The sequence below is a fragment of the Macrosteles quadrilineatus genome, unplaced genomic scaffold (assembly GCF_028750875.1).
Source record: "Macrosteles quadrilineatus isolate MER2022 unplaced genomic scaffold, UCM_ALF_1.0 Scaffold_3__2_contigs__length_128488019, whole genome shotgun sequence".
In the NCBI taxonomy this organism is placed as follows: domain Eukaryota; kingdom Metazoa; phylum Arthropoda; class Insecta; order Hemiptera; family Cicadellidae; genus Macrosteles; species Macrosteles quadrilineatus.
In genome coordinates this window covers 18,789,390-18,809,509 of record NW_026542596.1, presented here as the reverse complement: position 1 = coordinate 18,809,509, position 20,120 = coordinate 18,789,390, and the positions used below count along the sequence as shown (strand labels likewise).

Sequence of the window (20,120 nt, the reverse complement as noted above, 5' to 3'; positions counted from 1 at the left end):
TCAGCACTAACATTTGAACTACACAAGAAGTAATAAAACAACGAATGAAAAGGAATTCTAAAACTATATGAGTGTGCTCATAAAACCATAGTCTATAAGTGTATAACTATAGTCATATAACTAAGTCTGTTAGTGTGCTTGGCCAAATCTTCTGTTTATATTACTTGCCTTGTGTAAACTATAAGGATTCCTGATTGGATAAGAAAATAAATGACAAGATCAGTTAAATCCTTTCTTTTTTTTAGCGAATTTCCCTATAGGGAAGTAGCTATTACCGTAGGTGGCACGATAAGACCTAGGCCTGGGACCGGTTTTCTTTTTCAATTTGATGTACCCAGAGGCCAAAAACATCATTCGTTCAAATTTTTATATATATTATATAAATATATGTCAATGAACTTTTTTGTCAGATTTTTATGAATTTTCGTTTTAAGGTTTAAGGCGGGATAAACTTGAATGATTCCGCGAACCAGCATGATCAGATGACATGGGAATGAGGTTTTACAGGGGGTTTTATGGGGTAAAAATGGTTTTTCTCATTTTAGACCCTCAAAACACAACATTTCCCAATTTCTCTTTATACATTTTTAAAGAGCTTAAAAAAATAAATTATATCGAAGGGTTTTTGTACCGTTATTGGTAACGGAGAAAATTTAAAAAATCATAAATTTCAAATTCCTATGTTTTTCTTATTGAGAATATTGTAAAATGTTGTAGTTTGCTTGTTTATGGATATATTTTGGTCAAACTTGGCAAATTTATTTATTTTATATTAAGCTATTAATGTTTTACTAAAAAACACACTTTATTAGTTTCCTTGTAGCAACAAACCTAGGAACTCGTTAAACCTAATGTTATTTAAAAAGATTTGATTGAAAATCAATTCAGACAAATGGAAATTCACTTAGTCGGCAGGTTTGCAGCGGCAGGGGTATTTTAGAATAAAGATAGCGTTGTTTGAGTATAGCCCTAATAGAAACACAACATAACATGCCTTCTCCTCCTTTTTCTCGTGATTGGTATGAGCCTTATCCTCTTTTCTAGGTGCTCACCTCTAGAGCAATGGGATAATGATTAGAGCACTGGATTTCCGTCGTAGAGACCAGGTTCAAATCCTGCCAACCTCCATCGAGTTATAGCTATGTGATCATTCCAAGCCCTAGTGGTTCTACCTTTCGCTATGGATAACACCCAATAAGTAAAAAAAGATAGGTCTCTTACAAAAGAATAACTAAATCTATATGTGTTGGAGATTTTCCTCTGTGATACGCCAAACCATATTTTATTTTTTCATTTGAGATGGTAAAACTGTATCATATAAAACCACCCAACCTTTCAACCAAAAGGTTTCAACCAACATGTTGGTCGGACTTTACTGGCAGACTTTGACCTGTATTTATCACAGTTACTGGACGTAGCCGTTCGCCATCTCCTTGTACCTCTCTAGTTCCCCGGGATGCATTCTTTTGCGGTGAGAGAAGCAATTGCCAGAACTTGCAAAAGCTTTGGGACAAAACGGACACTTGTATGGTCTGGCGCCTGTGTGTTGGTTGATGTGAAACTGGAAAACACAAACTCATTATAATTGTACTGTACATTCAGAGTATTAGAACACCAAAGTCAAAACATACTTTATTCATTATTTTATACATAGCGTTAGTACATTGAATGCAACATTTCTTAAAACTAATCCTTATAACTAAGCTAATAAAATTTCGGTTTGAAAATTGGTTTTCATAATGTTAAAAACACCATAATTTCTGTTGGCGAATAATCAATTTAAGGCCATTATTTATTTTAAAACTCATCTAGTGAGTATAATGCTTTCTCAACTAGAAGTTCTTTTAATTTTCTTTTAAATTTTGACAACTGTTGATTTGTATCTATTATGGGAGAAATTCTGTTAACAAATTTAGATCCGATATAATTTGGCTTTTCCTGAAACATTTTTAATCTGCGACTTTGCAACCTTATTTTTATACTGTTTCTTGTATTGTAATGGGGGATCAACTGACCAGTGTCAAATTGCTCTTGATTTTGTTTAAAGTAAAAAATAGTTTCATATACATTAAGACTACCATCATAGTTCTTATTTCATTAAATTAATCTTTGACATGGTCAGTTTATTCCATATTTAGCATTATTCTGATTGTTTTTTTTTGTATTTTTAATATTTTTTTCAGATTTTTTATAGTGGTTGATTCATAAACATATATTATATTGTAGGCTAAATGAAAATTAATCATACCATAATAGATAATTTTTAGCGTTGTCAGATCACATATATTTCTTGTGACCTGAGAGCAGACAGACCTGAATTAATTTTAGCCAGTATTTTTTAAGACTTGTGGACAGCCGCCAAAGAGGATCCCATAGATCTAGAAATAAAAAAATGGCAGTGGCAATGGATAGAACACACCCTGCGCAAGGATCAAGACGCCGGAGAAAAACAGGCCTTGAGCTGGAATCCCCAGAGACAGAGGAGGAGAGGAAAACTTGAGAAAAACATGGAGGAGAACAATTGAAGCCGAAATCAGAGATGCGGGAAAGAGCTGGAGAGAAGTAAAGGCATTGGCTGCTAATCGTGTCCTTTGGCTCTGTTTCATAGAGGTCTTATGCTCCGCTAAGGATTGACAGGAAATAAGTCAAGAAGTCAAATCAGTACTTTTTCCACGTGGAAGTACCAACTGAGACTGCGGTCTATATTTAGGCCCAAAAAGGTTGTTTGTCGAACTGGTTCTAAAGATGTATTATCAATTTTATGTTGGGGAAAGCAACTGTTTTGTTTTAGGCAAAAAAGTTAACATAATTAGTTTTTTAAATATTTAAAAATAAATTATGCTCAATTAAAAACCTTATGGTTTTTTATGACTTAAGAGTTTGCCACAGATTTTATATCCTCACATTTTTTCCTGATATCTTTAAGTTTGAATCATCTGCATAAAGAATTATTTTTCTCTTCCTTTTATTTACTAGAGTTTGGTTTAAATCGTTGCTGTAGATTATGAACAGTAAGGGTCCCAAAATTGACCCTTGATGTACACCTTTTTTGATTTTTTTTTTCAAGTTTTCGTTTTGATGTTTTTCTTGTTCCTACTGTTTTTGTAGGTGTGTGATAATTCTACTTATTGAGTTCTGTGTTTTATGTATGATTGAAACCAATGGTGAGCAATATTGTTAATCCTCACATTCGTTAGAATTTCCAACAACTTACTGGATGGCAAACACTATCAAATGCTTTTTTAAGGCCCTTAAAGATGCCAATACATGTTTCACCTTTATCTATTGAATTTAGAATGGTTTACACAAATTCTGTTGCAGTCCCAGTTAATCTCCCATTGCAATTCATCTAACTAACCCTTTGTTTCTAAATATGCCTATTGTGCATGGCTCTCTCATAGATTTTTGGGAATGTTACGGGCAACGATAAGTGTTGATAATTTGAAATTTGTATAGGATCACCTTTTTTAGAGCTGGTATTACTTTGGCTATTTTTAGTTTGTGTGGAAAAATTCCAGAGATAAAGGGTGAATTGATCAGATGAACCATCTCCTTGCCCCCATCACCAAAAGAATTAGGATTAAGGAAAAATTTGAATGTTTTGACCATCTTTGCAAGTCCTAACCATTTTAAATTGCACCGTTGAGTGGTAGGCCTACAGTAGAACTCCAACGAAGCTTGGGCTACACCACACAGGAAAGGACAAGGAAAGAAATGGACAGAAAAGTTTCAGGTGAATTTCTATGTTATCAAATGGAAACTGCCTATACTAGACAGGAAGGACATGACACAGCTCAAAACAAAACGCCACGCCTTGACATTTGCAAAATCTGATGAATTCTCAAAAAATAATACAATCAACATTTTCTTGTTGTGGCGTCTCTTTTAGCGAATTTCCCATATAGTGAATAAGCTATTACCATAGGTCTCATGGTAAGACTTGGACCCGGGACCGATTTACTTTTTCATTTTGATGTCCCTAGAAGCCAAAAACACCATCTGTTCAAATTCATAAATATATATATATGTGTGTGTGTCCGTTAGCATGATAACTCGAGCAAAATTGATCCGATTTCAATGAAATTTGGTACAAATGTGTAAACCTTCGTTACTTCAAACAGTTAAAGTAACTTGTGTTGAATTTTCGCGTATCTTGAAGTTTCGCGCGCGAAAAAAGAAGAGGATTAGATTGTTCTATTGGGTTGTTTTTGTAACTACCTAGGATACCTCCTCTCACAACGTATTCTTCATGTTGATATCAGAATAGTTTTTCAATGACACTAAAAATAAAGGCGGCCTCTTTTCAATTTCATAAATTAATTGTTCAACGTCCTCAACACGCAAACTCATACTTAAAAATGCAATTTAGTCGCAGAGCTGTCTCTGGCGAATTGGGAACAGTTGCAACAGTTGCGCGACTGTCCCCCCCCCCCCCCCCCCCCCCCGACTGTTTCCTTGGTGTGCGCGCTGCTGAACATTTTGGTTGGGCAACTGTTGCTAAACTCAAAGTTGACTGTGTTCGCCTGGCCTAAACGTAGACTTAGGACTAAATCAGGGCATTTGTATGGCGCCACGAGGAAACAGTTGGAGGATGAAGGTGACGTTTCTGTGGATGAGCTTGATTTTATTTCAGGTAGGCCTAGCGAAAAAAAAAACAATGAAATACAAGTCAGGTAGGAGCACGAGTCAGCGTCTCGCACGTCTGGCGCTAGTGTCGTGGGGCGTGGATGCACGCCTTGGTCCGTCAGTGTGTTAATGAAAGTCAAGCGTTCCCGGGTATAGGTCCTACCACGAGACCAACGGTTATAAGGAATATTCACCAAAATGGATTATTACAATCTGGAAAATAAATTGCAATTAACTTTATATTATTGAATGGTTTTACTTTTTTCCCTTGGGAGCCAGATGATTGGAGTTTGGATAATCAGAGTTCTACTGTGCATTATGACTGTAAGACAACACCATGATAAGTTATGTTGTAAATTTGTTATGAATGTACCTTGAGATCCTGATTACGTTTGAATGTCTTGTCGCACAGCGGACACTGGTGAGGCCGCAGGTCGCTGTGAGTAATACTGTGCGCGCGCAGAGTGCTCTTGGTAGGGTACACTCGAGCGCAAACCTCACATGTAAACTGGTCCCCTCCATGATACTCTTTGTGGCGATACAGGTTAGACTGTGTCTTAAATCTGAAATTTTTGTTTTAACAATCAATGTTTACATTTTGTTCAGGTTAAGAATTGTATAGTAGAACAAATAAACGGTATCAGCAAACTGACACATACTTTCTCCCATAAGCTTGTAAGCAACCTTTATAATGGGTAAGCAATGGGAGTGTAATTATTATATTATTATATGGTCGCCATTTCATAAGAAAGTATATAAGAAAGTATAGAAAGTATATATATTCTATATAGGGATAAATCACAAAAGTTGCAATACCGTAATTGCCACAGCAATGGGGGGTTGCACTTTTTTTGTTTAGAACTACATGGACCATAACAAATTAATTTTAATCAAAACCGGCTTTTTTCCTAAAATCCGATATTTTGTTATTTTTTATGGGCTTGATATGGAAAATAAAATAAGTTACAATAACTTTTCGACCATACTTTTTACTGAAATGGGATCTGTACCATTTTGTTCAGAATTTAAAGGACTATAACATACAAAATGATTATCAAAATCTTTCGAGCCGTCTTCGAGAAAATCCGTTTATCCGTTATTTTATGGGTTTTTATGAGAAAATCACCATTAAAAATAAAAATTTTTAAAAAATGGAAAAAACGCTTTAAGATATAATACATTAGTACCTTCGTACCAAAATTCATCAAAATCGGACAACAGGCGTGGTCTGTAGTTCTGTACACATCAACACACACACAGACATCACTTTGAAAACTACTTTTTTGGGTTCAGAGGGACCCAAAAGGGATACATCCACTCAAAACTCAAACTCAAACATTTTGACAAAAACAATACTTTCTCCAGATACTATGTATAGAAGGAGAAAGTAAAATGAAAGGGATCAGCAATCTGACACATACCTTCTCTCATTAGCTTGTCAACAACCTTTATCATGGGTAAGCGTGAAGCGATGAGTATAACTATGATATTTATGCAACAGTTCATAAAATTTTGTATAATTAAATAATATATAAATAGCCTATTACCAGTCAATTAAGCCCAAAAACCTATTTAAAATATACTATGTTTAAAATCTATTTCAAACACAAGCTAAAGTAAAAATAATTATATATATCCAAACAAAATCTCAAAAAGTAATTTACCCAAATTAAATTTCATATACTATTAATTGGCCTAAGTGACTAAAAAGTAACAGTGAACATCAAGATCTAGAAGACCTGAATACATTGTTGCTGAAAAACATGTGTTAGGTAACAACTGGATTTCCTTCTTCTACCATTAACTAGCCTGATGAAAGTGTAAAAATTAGATTGTATGATTTTTATATTATAATATTTTCTAGTAAAAAGTGAAAAGCTAAACCAATAGTCTAATTATTTCAAATAGTTTAAACAAGAAGAAATATGGAAACTTGGAAGAATCTTGGTAATCTCCATCTTATTATTACAGACAATTATATTTAAGTGTTGGACAATTTGAGAACATTAGCCTAATTCTGAGGTGGATCGAGTAGCCTCCTAGCTGTTAAAATTTATATTCTTGATTCAAGTAAAGACTTTTGTTTTAGAACAATCTTATCCAAATTCGATATAAAATTATTTAGTAAAAAAGAAATCAAAGGCTAACTTTATTATCATAAAAAAAAGTTTCAAATAGGCTATTAGCAAGGAAATTGGTGATAAAAGAGAGTTCCAAGCACGAACCTAAAAACCCTGAGGTTGCATTTAATAGGTAAAATCACAAAAGTTGCATTAACTTTTGAACCTTAATTTTTACAGGAATGGGGGGGGGGTTTGCACTGTTTAGTTTAGAATTATAAGGACTCAGGGTGTCTAGTTTATTTTCATTTTAAAATTCAAGACTAATTCCAGACTTTTCAAGACGAATTCCAGATTTTTCAAGACTAGTTTTTTTCATCAATTAGTTAGCCTATGTGTTGAATGTTGATACCAAAATGTATCGATTCTCAATTCTTGATACCAATACCAACTTTTTATAGTTTAACCAAATTTTTGAAATAATTTTGTTATACTACACCAACTCAACATAGTCTCATGATACTCTTTATGTCATAAACTATTATTAAGATAATAGGGTGTTTTTTCAAGTAAAGAAAAAAATGCAGCAATAAAAAATTCTAACTAGCCAGTTTGGGTTTTTTTATCATGAAAATCTTCCGCAAACGTGTAGAAACAAAGGTTGGTTAGATCCGGAGAAAAGTGTTTAGCTGTTTTATGGTTTGAAACTGGACCCGGCTGTCATTGAGCATTGGGTTTTTAATAAATGGTTCTGACTAGTAAAAAAGCTGGTATTAGTCAGTAATAAAGCTACACAAGGCATTCTACATACAAACATCTTTTACTCATATTTGGGTTAAAATACACACATAGGTGGCGTCCCCATCTCGAATTGTAATGATATGAAAAGGTCTCCAGATATAAATTGGAGGTATTTCCACAATATGAAGTTTCTGTTTGTAAAAAGCCACAAAAAAATGCTTCCCGTTGAATATTACCTTCAAAAAGAAAAGATAAAAATTGATGTCATAATAAAAGAAAATTTAGCTTTGACATAGGCTACAGCTACACATTTTCTTATACGGTGTTTGACCAACTTAAGTAACGGTAGTGTTACTTACATCCTTCCACAGATATCGCAGGCGTACTTGCCCTTGGGCCGATGAGTCTCTAGGTGTACTTTGAGGTTGCCCTTGGTGGAGCTGAGTCGTCCACAGATGGGGCACTGGTGAGGGTGAGTCACAGGGAGGCCTCCCACGGTGTGGAGCACACCGTTGGACGAGTACACAGTGCCCTTGCCTCCACCTTTACTCCTGGAAGGTGGGAAAGAGGAAACATTAATTTTAAGTAAATGGACTGTGATCTTTGATTTTTGAGATTGAGAGGTTGGACAGCTATTTGAGATTCTTACACAGTAGTCTAGGATGGAAGGTTGGATGTTTTGTTAATATTTAGCTACGACATTTGTCGGTGTGAGTATAATAAAAAAATACTATGCATACATATTAAACTGTATTAGTTTCCTTAGGTCTAATGGCGTCAATGCAAAACTTCTGCTACTTTCTGGACGGCTCTCATACTTATATACAAACTGAAAAAATTGTATTCAAGCAATAAACATCTTTATTAAATGTATGCACATATCTTAAAATATATATATAAATAGTATGCCTATCTAAAAGTGGGTACGTCACCCAATTTTGCTTATTTTCTCAGGGGACCCAAAACACAAGGGCCTTTTAGAATGCTTTTAGAATGAGTTTTAGAATTACTATATGCTGGAGTAAATAACACTAAAAGAAGGTTAAAAACATTTAAAAAAATCATCTCAAAATCATTCTCCAGCATTGAACTCTTGACCTATCAACATATGTTCACCAACAATTAATTGCTATCTGTTGTGTTCCAATAGCTGAGGTTGGAAGATATCTCTAAAGAGGATAGGAGTATTAGTATTACCTTAGGCGAGAGTTGAGGTCCGTATCAGACAAGACTCTCCGAGACAGGTGGCTCCACAAGTGGTTCTGTAGGCTGATCTCTGAGTTGAAACCTCGTGGGCAAACACTACACTGATAAGGCTTCCCATCCTTCAGCTCTCTAAATGTAAACAACAAAAAAGAGATCAATAGTTTAGATTCTTTTATCCAAGACATTTTTATCTAAAACTAGGTGTACAATGCAGTTATCTGCTTGCAATATTGAGCGGAGCAAGCTTATTAAACAAATAATTTTTAAAGTCAATGCTACGTCTGTTCTAAGTAAGTGGAATTTCTACTTTGCAGGACTCAAAAACAATCCTACATGAAAATGAAATATTCTTTATGTTACCAGGCAAAGTTAGAGCCACATGTCCCTTTCTTACACTTAACCTGACAAGAAATAAAAATACAATGAGATTTCTTAATCTAATATAAATCTAAATATTTAACAAATCAAGAACAGATTAAACAAAAATGTAATTTAACAAAATAATAATTATAAATAGAAATAACCCCGCCGCAGCAAACCTGCAGACTAAGCGAATTTCCATTAGCCTGATTGGATTTACACTAAAATGCTTTCTTAAAAATATCAAATATATACCCTATTTAAATAGAATTAGTTTAACGAGTACTTAGGTTTGCTGCAGCAGGGAGGGTAAAAAAGGGTTTTTTTGTTTATAAAATGTAATAGTTTAGTAAGAAATTAATGTGTTTTCCAAATTCGATCAAAATATGTTCATAAACAAGCAAACTACAACAGTTGACTTATTCTCCATGAGAATAACATAGGAATTTTAAATTTACAATTTTTTGGAATTTTCTCCGTAACCATTAGGCGCACAATAACGCTTCCATATGCTTGTTTGTTTTTTTAAGCTCTACAAAATGGTTTGGAAAGAAATTGTAAAATGTTGTGTTTTTAAGGTCAAAAATAGGAATAACCTATTTTTACCCCATAAATCATAAACCCCCGTTCCCATAGTCCGATCATGCTGGTTCGCGAACTCGTTCGAATAGACTTTGGTTTACACGTTTATACCAAGTTTAATCAAAATCGGATAATTTTTGCTCAAGTTATCGTGCTAATGGACACATATATATGTATACACAACGTATGCTGCGCTCACTTGCCTTCAGGTTAGCTCGTTTGCTACGCTAACTCGCCTCCAGGTTGAAGTTTTTTCGCTACGCTCACTCACCTTTTGGTTGCAAGTTAGCTGTTGTCATAAATTTAAAAAAATAATAGTGCTGCACCCTGTTGGTAATCCTTGTAACTTTAATGCTTTTGAACATAATAGAACAGAACCAACTTGTTTAATTGAAACAGCTGTTAAGATTAATTAATTCCTTTTAAATATGAAAAATCATAATGTTAACATGGGAAACTCCAGAGCCACTGGGGCGGAGCCTGAAAGCCCGATCAGAATAAAAACTACTTAGTTTTCCTATTTAACTAGTGGCTTTTAGGGGCAATAGCCCCTATATATATATTATATATCCTGTCTCATGGGTTGAACCTTGAACCATTGGGTTGATCTCCATTGGGTCAACTTGAATTATCGTTTAACATTTTTGTATATTATAATATGTATTATTACATACCTGCATAATACATATTGTTGTCTGCACTGTTTAAAATAAAAGTTCCAAAAGACTGTTCATGCGGTATTATAAAAACTTTCTAATCATAAATACAACTAAAGAACATTTTTAATTATAATCTTCATGACAATCAATCAAATATATATAAATCTCTTTGAATATAGACAAATTCACTTAGATTAAACACATAGAGATAATGTCATCCTCCAGATTGTAAAATGCTAATTACAATGTCAGAAAAATGTATTTTGTATTTTGTTTATAAACAAAATCTCTCTGAAAACAACATTTGTTGCATGGTAGGCTATCCATTTTAGTCGATTCCTTCGTCTTTATTTGATTCTAGTACTATTTTAACATCATCTGGCCGCTTTACCTGGCTAAAAGCAACATAAAATTGACCATGGGTAAACACTGTTTTTTTTTGTTTTTTTTTTAAATCCGAGTTTTGTTAAGGTTTGGCCTTGTCCGTTGCTTTAATAATAAGTAATATTGAAAGCTAATCGAAATGATTGGGAATTGAATAGGCTACTTGTAAACTTAAACTAATCAAGATCTATAGAAATTAGTTTTATTTTTGGCATGGAAAAATAAGTTCCCTTTGCCTACTCCAGTAATCACTTCTAACTTTACACTTTGTTCAGACATACCTAACACAACCAATCGTACTCCATTATCTAATCCAGACCCTTAAAATTGGGAAAACGTCTATTTCAAATTTATAATAAGTTAGTATGCATATTACAGTACATAATACATATCATATGCTTTAAATGAAGTTAAACCACATGTTTTAATGTAAACAAAGCAGACATGACCTAGATTCCCATGTTATTTAAATGTGAATTATTTTATTCCGTAACAACGTTTTGGTGGATATTTAAGAAAAATGAATATTTTTCCCCAAAATTTCATGCCGAGACCTTTAAAATGAGACCTCCCCCAGCTTTCTACGTCCTCTCGTTCGCTCACAATTTCATTGTAAAATTTTGGGCTTACGGAATTAGATATATAGATTCCCAAAGAATCGGTGTGCCGAATATTTGAACGGAGGATGTTTTTGGCCTCTGAGGACCTCAAAATGAAAAAGTAAATCAGTCCAGGTCTTACCATGAGTAGGCCTACGATGTTAATAGCTTATTCCATATATGGGAAATTCGCTAAAAATGTAGCCTATCTTCTTTGAGAACAAGTGTGATAACTATTTTACTTTATAAATCATCTACCAGTACTTTTCCTGTAAGGCCCTAAACAAATACTAGAAGACTTACTTGTTAGTTTGTGTGCTTTCCTCTCCATCCACACTGTTATCATCTTGCCCAGAGAAGAATAGCATTGGATCTACTCTAACCTCCATGGACTCTGAACCTTCAGCACTCTCTGATTGTCGACCCTGTCACAAAGCTCAAATTAAGTTTAATCATACTAAATCAATTCTTATATGAGGTCTGTTCAAAAAGTATCCGACCTTTCGTTTCATCAAGTAATCCTACAACCGCATTGCACCCTGGCACGTAGATCACGGCAACTCTGTAAAGCATGTCCAAGGCGGGTCACCTGACCTTGACACGGTCTCCGACTTCATGAATACAGCTTTGAGCTCAGTTGGACAGTGGTGCACAGAGGTAGGCCTTTCTATCAACCCCTCCAAAGTGGTGGTTATCCCCTTCACCAGGAGGCGCGATCTAAATGGCATAGGACCTCTGAGACTACAAGACACAGTGCTTGAAATCCAGAATCAGGTAAAGTACCTGGGTGTGGTATTGGACCGAAAGCTGCAATGGGGACCACAACTTCAAAAGGTGATTGATCAAGGTAAGTGGTCACTCATGGCCTGCAGACGTATGGTGGGAGGAACCTGGGGGCTCAAGCCGGTGCTCTTGCACTGGCTGTTTATCTCAGTGGTAAGGCCTGCCATGACATACGGCTCACTCGTGTGGTGGCCCAAGATGGACTCGGTGTCAGCGGTGAGAGATCTGGCTGCCGTCCAAAGACTCGCCTGTCTCATCATCACGGGTGCAATAGGCAGCTGTCTGGGAGCCTCACTGGACTGCCTTCTCAACCTCACTCCAATTGACCTGCATGTCAAGGTCACTGCGAGGAGGACTGCCTATAGACTCCAGTACTGGACATGCCCTCGGACCACATGCCAATTCAATTCTTCTTCGCCAGGCCATTCACCGTCCTTCTTCCATCGAGAGATGAGTGGATGTCGGGTGGAAATCCTCTTCCACAAGGCGCCTTGAATGGTATACTAACGGTTCAAAGGTAAGAAGTGGGACAGGGGCTGGAATTCATGGAGTGCAGAATGGGGTGGACATTTGTCTTCCTATGGACACTCACCTAACTGTGTTCCAGGCCAAAATGACTGTGATAATTGAATGTGCTAGGGAAAACCTGAGGCTAGGCTTCAGGGACACCAACATATCCATTTTTACAGACAGCCAGGCTGCGGTGCCAGCTCAAAGCGCTTGACTCCTACGAATTCAATTCCAAGGTGGTCTGGGACTGCCTCTCTGCAGTATGCGACCTGGGCAGGCGCAACAAGGTTCCTGGCACAACAAGGCTCTGTTGGGTTCCTGGGCACTCAGGGATAGAAAGGAACGAGGTGGCTGACAGGCTAGCAAATGTCGTGTCAGCTTCAGACTTTGTGGGACCACAGCCTTTCTGTGGAATCTCTCGTGGGCATGCATGTCATTCAGTCATATCATGGGCTCAAAAGGAACACCGGAAAAGATGGTTTAGGCTTCAGCACCACAGGTTAAGTAAGCTCACCCTCTTCTCCCCTTCCCAGACGGTCGCCTCCAATGCTCTACGTTTAGACAGGAGGCAACTCAGACAGATCACAGGAATGGTCACTGGCCATGGCTTTCTGAAATTGCACCTGCATCGCTTGAGAATCCACAATGGAGACACTACAAGTAGGAAAATGGGCAGTCAGAGGAGACTACAGATCACCTACTCTACGACGTAAGGCTCTGAACGAGGTAAGGGACAGTACTCTTGGAGCAACGACAAGGGGCAGACACCTTCCTCAGGAGGAGCTTATAGATAGGATGCTGAAGTTCATTAAGCAACTCAGGTTTGACGGACTCTGAAGTACCATGTGGGGAGCGGAAAAAGCCTATCAGTAGCTGACGTGCAACAGGACAAGGTCCGTCCGCCCCTACTTAATCAATCAATCAATGGTGTCAGTTCGTTATCGGCCGTGAAACTGTGTATATAGTGTTTGTTGTTTTTGTACTAAGCAAAATAACAGAATGGGTGGAAAAGCGATACTGCATCAAATTTTGCATAAAAACTGGGCGAGACACAAGCTCAAACGATTCTTAAGTTTCAGCAAGCCTTTGGAGAAGAAAATAATGAAAAAAGAGTTGTACAATAGATTCAAAGATGGCCACACTTCGGTGGACAGTGAACCTTGTTCTTGGAGAACATCAACGAGTTGAAACGATGACGTTATTAATCAAGTTTAAGTTTTACTGATTGAGGATCAACGTATTAATGTTCGTGAACTGTCTACGGAAGTTGGAATCAATATAGGTTCATTTCATTCAATACTACTTCAAAGTTCTACGCCGCATGCGCAATGCAGTGTGTGCTACGCCAGGCCCCCTACTTACCAGATATATGGCGCCGTGTGACTTCTGGCTGTTCCCTACCTTTGAAGATTCCGCTTAAAGAGACCTGATTTCCGATCAGAAATGAGATAATTCGAAATGTGACAGCTCGTCTGAAGTCCATTAAGAAAGAAGTTCCAGGCTTGTTTCAAAAAGTTGCAGGAACATTGTAATAAGTGTGTGAGGTCCCAACAGGACTATTTTTAAGATCACATGTTAAAACAAATTGATCAATAAATTTAGCTTTCCTGAATAAGGTCGGATACTTTTTGAACATACCTCGTACTGGTATGGCCTAATTTTGTGACTCCAATGTACATAAGCATATAAAGAATATATTGATGATAACTATTTCTATATGAAAAAATGTTTTCTTTATGAATTATTATCTAGAAAATAATGGATTCACTTCAAAAACAACTGTTGAAGGTTAACCCTTGTCATTGGCCCAGCTGTTTGAAAACAAGATTTTCACTGTTTCATAGGCTTGGACTTGAGCTTGATGAATCAACTTAGTATGTAATTGTAGTTACATTTTACAGAACAATGTAGGGCCTACTTACCGGTAGACTTACGTTTGTCAAAATAGAATGTAATAAACTTCCTGCATGTTCCATTTCTTCATTGTCTTCTCCATTATCATTGCAATCTGCCTCTTCCTCTTCTTCATTATCTTCGCTTTCCTCTTCATCACAATCTTCCTCATCATCATCCACCTCCTCTTGTTCTTCCTCAACATCATTGCTATCTTCCGAATATTCTTCTTTTTTCTTTGATGAGCTTGTATAATCATGGCCATTCACGAGACTATAAAGTTTGTCTTGTACTTTTAAAGCCATTAAGGCAAACTCGTGGTGTCCATCTAATTTTTCAGAGCAGGAAATGCATACTGTTTTTGGAAGCAGATCATCTTTTGAAACCTGAAGAATACAATCTTGGATAAAACTATTTCGTAAGCAGATAGAAAATACACATATCAGCTAAAATCTAGATTCCACTGTTACAGACAAGTTGCATAGCTCCTTAATTTGCATCACACTAAAGATGCATAGGCCCTATAGTTTGATTTTGTACATCAGACAAAATTTATAAAATTTTCCAAATAACTCTGATTTTCACAGCTATAACACAAGACAAAAGAGGAGCCTTATATACCCTAGACATAGCACTTCCACCATTGAAAATTCTCCATATTACTCTGGTATTAAATTCTTTAATAGCCTGCCTAGCACCATGAAGGGTTAAACGATTTAAAACTAGTTTATTTTAATTGTTGTCAGATAAATGCTGCTACAGGATTGGGGACTTTTTCATTTAGGCCTAGTTATTAGTTTTCAAATCAATAGTTTGTTGTAATGGTTGTAGGACTAGTTGTAAGGGAGAAAGATGTACGTCCATGTCACTGGCCCGGCCATGACGGAATTAGTACATAAAATTATGCTAATATTTAGTACCTATTTCGTACTAATTAGTACCAACAAACAAAAAATTAGTACCCCACTCGGTACCGGATAACTAATTAATTTAGGATTACGGGCCAGTGACATGCTGGCCCGGCCATTTTCGAATTTGATCCTAATATGTATACCATAATTTAGTACCTATTTCGTACTATTTTGTACCTCCATTAATATAATTTGTACCTCAAAGAAAACCAAGCTACGGGCCCGTTAACTGTACAGGTCAATGACCCCTCAGCCCGGCCATATCGTAACCTATGGTTATAAGCTATACTACTATTTAGTACTTATTTCGTACAATTTTGTACCTCCATTAATATAATTTGTACCTCAAAGAAAACCAAGCTACGGGCCCGTTAACTGTACAGGTCAATGACCCCTCAGCCCGGCCATATCGTAACCTATGGTTATAAGCTATACTACTATTTAGTACTTATTTCGTACAATTTTGTACCTCCATTAATATAATTTGTACCTCAAAGAAAACCAAGCTACGGGCCCGTTAACTGTACAGGTCAATGATCCCTCAGCCCGGCCATATCGGAACCTATGGTTATAAGCTATATACTACTATTTAGTACCTATTTCGTACAATTTTGTACCTCCATTAATATAATTTGTACCTCAAAGAAAACCAAGCTACGGGCCCGTTAACTGTACAGGTCAATGATCCCTCAGCCCGGCCATATCGGAACCTATGGTTATAAGCTATATACTACTATTTAGTACCTATTTCGTACTATTTTGTACCCCCATTGAAATAATTTGTACCTCAAAGAAAACCAAGCTACGGGCCCGTTAACTGTACAGATCCATGGCCCCTCAGCCCGGCCATATCGGAACCTATGGTTATAAGCTATACTACTATTTAGTAGTTATTTCGTACTATTTTGTTCCTCCATTAATATAATTTGTACTTCTAAAAAAACTACTAAAAAAAACTAAAAAAAAAAACTGAAAGACAGATAATTTTGAAAACTAGGGAATGTTGAAGCCATAATTTTAGTTTAGGGTTTCAGTTTTTTAGAAGATAAGTTTAAAATTGTAAAAAGTCTAGCAGTCGACGCTAACATTCTACCATAGATAAAACATACTCAAATATTGATATTACTTCAGTTTTAGTTGACTACTAAATTCCCGTACGTAGGACGGGGCAACAGCTCGTTAAGTTTTACAACATAAATTAATTAGGAAAAAAGAAAGAAAAAATTAACAAAGTTGTGAACTTAATGTTGAATGAAATAAAAAAATCACCACAGTACCCTCGCACCAAAATAGCCTAAACTTCGACACATTGATTACTTGGGTTGTATGAGTAGTACATATTGTTTAATATGAAGAACTAAATAGTTGGAGATAACCACCAAATAACTGCATCACTTGTTAATTATTGAGTACTAAATAATAGCATACCTTATAACTAGAAACTGTGACATGGCCGGGCTGAGGGGTAATTAACCACTAACAATAACATGATTACACATACAATATGTAACATAAGTAGCTTGTTTATCTTTAAGGTAATTTTTTTACCTCGAAAGGTACAAAAAAGTACGAACAAGGTACTAAATAGTAGCATAGCTTATAACCATAGGTTCCGATATGGCCGGGCTGAGGGGTCATTGACCTGTACAGTTAACGCGCCCGTAGCTTGGTTTTCTTTGAGGTACAAATTATTTTAATGGAGGTACAAAATAGTACGAAATAAGTACTAAATAGTAGTATAGCTTATAACCATAGGTTCCGATATGGCCGGGCTGAGGAGTCATTGACCTGTAGGCTACAGTTAACGGGCCTAGCTTGGTTTTCTTTGAGGTACAAATTATATTAATGGAGGTACAAAATAGTACGAAATAGGTACTAAATTATGGTATACACCTACCATAATTCACAGCCTGCTGCTGTGCTGTGGTTAATGCTATTTGTCCTATGGTACCTCACTGTGGGCCAACAGTTTTTATGCTAACAGGTTGCTCTTTACTTTACAAAAGAAGGCGGTGAGGTTAATTTGTAGTGTGAATAGAAGAACACATTGTAAGCCCCTTTTTGTTGGTCTTAACATTCTCACATTTCCATCTTTGTATGTTTTGGCAAGTTTGTTATATGTAAAAGAAAACATTTCTCACTTTGAAAAGATATCTGATGTGCACAACTACTGTACTGGATCAAAAGATAATCTGTCTACACTAAGGCATAAGTATACAGCCACTCAAAATAGTTTTGAGTACCAAGGTGTTAAAATGTACAATTTCTTGCCTGCATCCATCAAAAACCTGTGTGTTTTAAAATTCAAACATGTTTTAAAAACTACTCTAACCCAGGCTTGCCTGTATAAACATGAAGAGTACTTTGGTTTAGAGTTTTAGATATTTTAATTGCCAGAGCCATCTTGATTGTTTTGTTTTTATTTTGACGATTGTCATGAACTTTGTACATAGTTTTAACGACAATAAATCATTTCATTTCATTTCATTTCATTAGGATCAAGTTCGAAATTGGCCGGGCCAGCTTGTCACTGGCCCGGAATCCTAAATTAATTAGTTAACCGGTACCAAGTGGGGTACTAATTTTTTGTTTGTTGGTACTAAATAGTACGAAATAGGTACTAAATATTAGCATAATTTTATGTACTAATTCCGTCATGGCCGGGCCAGTGACATGGACGTGTAACTTACATTTAGATTGTAGCTAATTAATTAATTAGGTAGTTGTAAATATTTCAAATGTATAATTATGTTTCATTATTGACTTGACACAATTCATGTATAGAAATGTACGGGTAGGCCTACTGTTTGAGTAAAGGATTTTTTTTATTTCATTAGATTGAGCCGCGTTTATTTGAGGTCAGTAGGCAGGCAGTCTACCGCCTGCCTCACCTTTTTCAAGTTAAGCCATGTTTGAAACACAAGGCCAGTAGAAAGGCTCAGCAAGCAGGTTACTTGGCTCTAATCTATTTCAAGTTATTTCATGTAAGGTATTTCAATATCGGTAATTTTTGGCACTTTGCTAACCTCAGCATGGGTTAGTTTGGGTTTTTTAGGTTAGGTTAAATTAGGTTGGATTATAATTAAATTTGGTTTACCCAAAAATCTTTTTTTCGGCACTTTGCTATTTTTCACGACTTTTCAACCTGGTTTTCTAGGTAAATCGGTACCTACCTAAGTTAAGTTTGCTGAAAAAGTGTCCGAAGGAAGTGTTTGAGATAGCCTAAATAACTTATAATAAAAAAACATATGGAGGGAAAAAATAAATTTTTCAAGTGCAATAAATTGTTGATTTCTAAGAGCTTTTTGCGATGTCCAATTCAAATGCGATTTTCAGGGTGAAAATAGTCGTTTCCCCCAAAAGTTCCAAAGGAAAAAAGTGCATAAAATAGCCTAATTTTGGTAGAAGGCAAACAAATGGGCTTATCTTTTTATAGGGTAAGCTAGGCACTGTGCCTTTTTTTATTTTACCCTTAAAAATATATAGCCTATATTCATAATAGGCCTACATAGACATAGTTATTTTAGTTTTGGAAATGTGTTTATAAGGGAAATTCTCAAACTAAGTTAACTTACCCTTAAGTTAAATGAACATAAAACTTAAGTTAGTGTTACTTATGTAGGCTACAAAAGACTAATTAATTTTCACAAAGCTCAGGCTGCAATCTTACAAATAAAACAAAATTAATATTATCAACCACTTCTAACTTAATTATTTAACATTTTTATACTAAAACCTACACAAAGTGAGAGTCAAAGTCTCAATATTATGGTCATTTAGCTAAGATGCATCACGGTTGTGGGGAGATGAATGGAGAGGATGCACTTTCACTGGCGGTCCATGGCCTCCCGATCCCAAGGCGAACAGTGAAATCACTTTTCTATCTCGGGCAATTTCAAGGTTGACATAACCTCTCTTTGTCAAAACAAAACTGACTAGCTAGAACGACTATGATTTTTATAAATTTATCCGTAATATAGGTAAACTAAACACTGTAACATAACAGCGAGAGTACAATAATTTGACACTCACCTCTATGTGCAAGTAGCTTCTTATTTTCGCTTCCAATTTATTACGTATTCCTTCATCTCCGTAAATATTCGTTCCGTTGTTTTCCTCACTGCAAATTCGACATAGTACCTCGACATTTTTGGTCACACTCATGTTTAAAAGAAAAATTGAAGAGAAAACCACACTACATTCCTATGGGATCATGCAATTGTTTTAAAATCGCAGCGGACAGCTAGTGCCAGTAGGCGGTGTTTTTTAACGCCGGCCCCTCACAGAGAGAGGGGTGGTGTGTGGTGGTAAAGAAAGACGTTGATTTCACAAGTACTATTTGTGGTGCTCGCTCAATACTAACCATGCCTGCGCTATTGCAATTTAACCCCGTCTGTCGGTGGGTTCATTGCCCGTGTGTCTTACGACAGCTCTTCTACTTTGTTTTTGTCTCATGAATGTCGTAAACACAAAAATAGATCACAAAGAGAAATTTCATGTCAAACTGAACATGTAATATTATTTTTACTTCTTTCTAAAAACTAATTTCTTCTTGTAATTTTTTTCTAGACCTAGTTTTATCTAATGTTTGCTCCAAAGTCAAATCATAATTTTATAAAAACCACAGACAATGCAATGTCCCTTGTCTACGTAATACAAACTGATAATTGGAGTTCATGTTTTTTTTTTTAAAGGCAATAGCTTTTTTTAATTTACGAAGTAAAAAATGACTAATTGTGCTAAGCTAAGTCTCAATACGTTCACAGTTTACTTCACATTTAACTATATGAGTGTAAGTAATTAACT

At 36.0% G+C, this 20,120-nt stretch overlaps 1 protein-coding gene across 1 annotated transcript; it reads right to left on the bottom strand.

The window, feature by feature from the left end:
* Positions 1 to 793: 793 nt before the first annotated feature.
* Positions 794 to 19,478, bottom strand: LOC128989026 (zinc finger and BTB domain-containing protein 49-like). The gene is made up of 7 exons (XM_054410881.1): positions 19,347 to 19,478; positions 14,445 to 14,789; positions 11,521 to 11,642; positions 8,625 to 8,762; positions 7,787 to 7,978; positions 5,000 to 5,189; positions 794 to 1,561 (listed from the first exon to the last, which is right to left on the bottom strand). Exons 1-7 carry the CDS (start codon positions 19,476 to 19,478, stop codon positions 1,406 to 1,408), a joined length of 1,275 nt encoding a protein of 424 aa, XP_054266856.1. The 3' UTR covers positions 794 to 1,405.
* Positions 19,479 to 20,120: the final 642 nt, after the last annotated feature.

Coding starts and splice junctions, on each gene's coding strand:
- LOC128989026 (XM_054410881.1), bottom strand. CDS start 19,478: ATGAGTGTGACCAAAAATGTCGAGGTACTATGTCGAATTTGCAGTGAG. Junction 11,643..14,444: donor TACATTCTATTTTGACAAAC/GTAAGTCTACCG, acceptor GCTTTGTGACAG/GGTCGACAATCAGAGAGTGC. Junction 8,763..11,520: donor GAAAGCACACAAACTAACAA/GTAAGTCTTCTA, acceptor GTTTACATTTAG/AGAGCTGAAGGATGGGAAGC.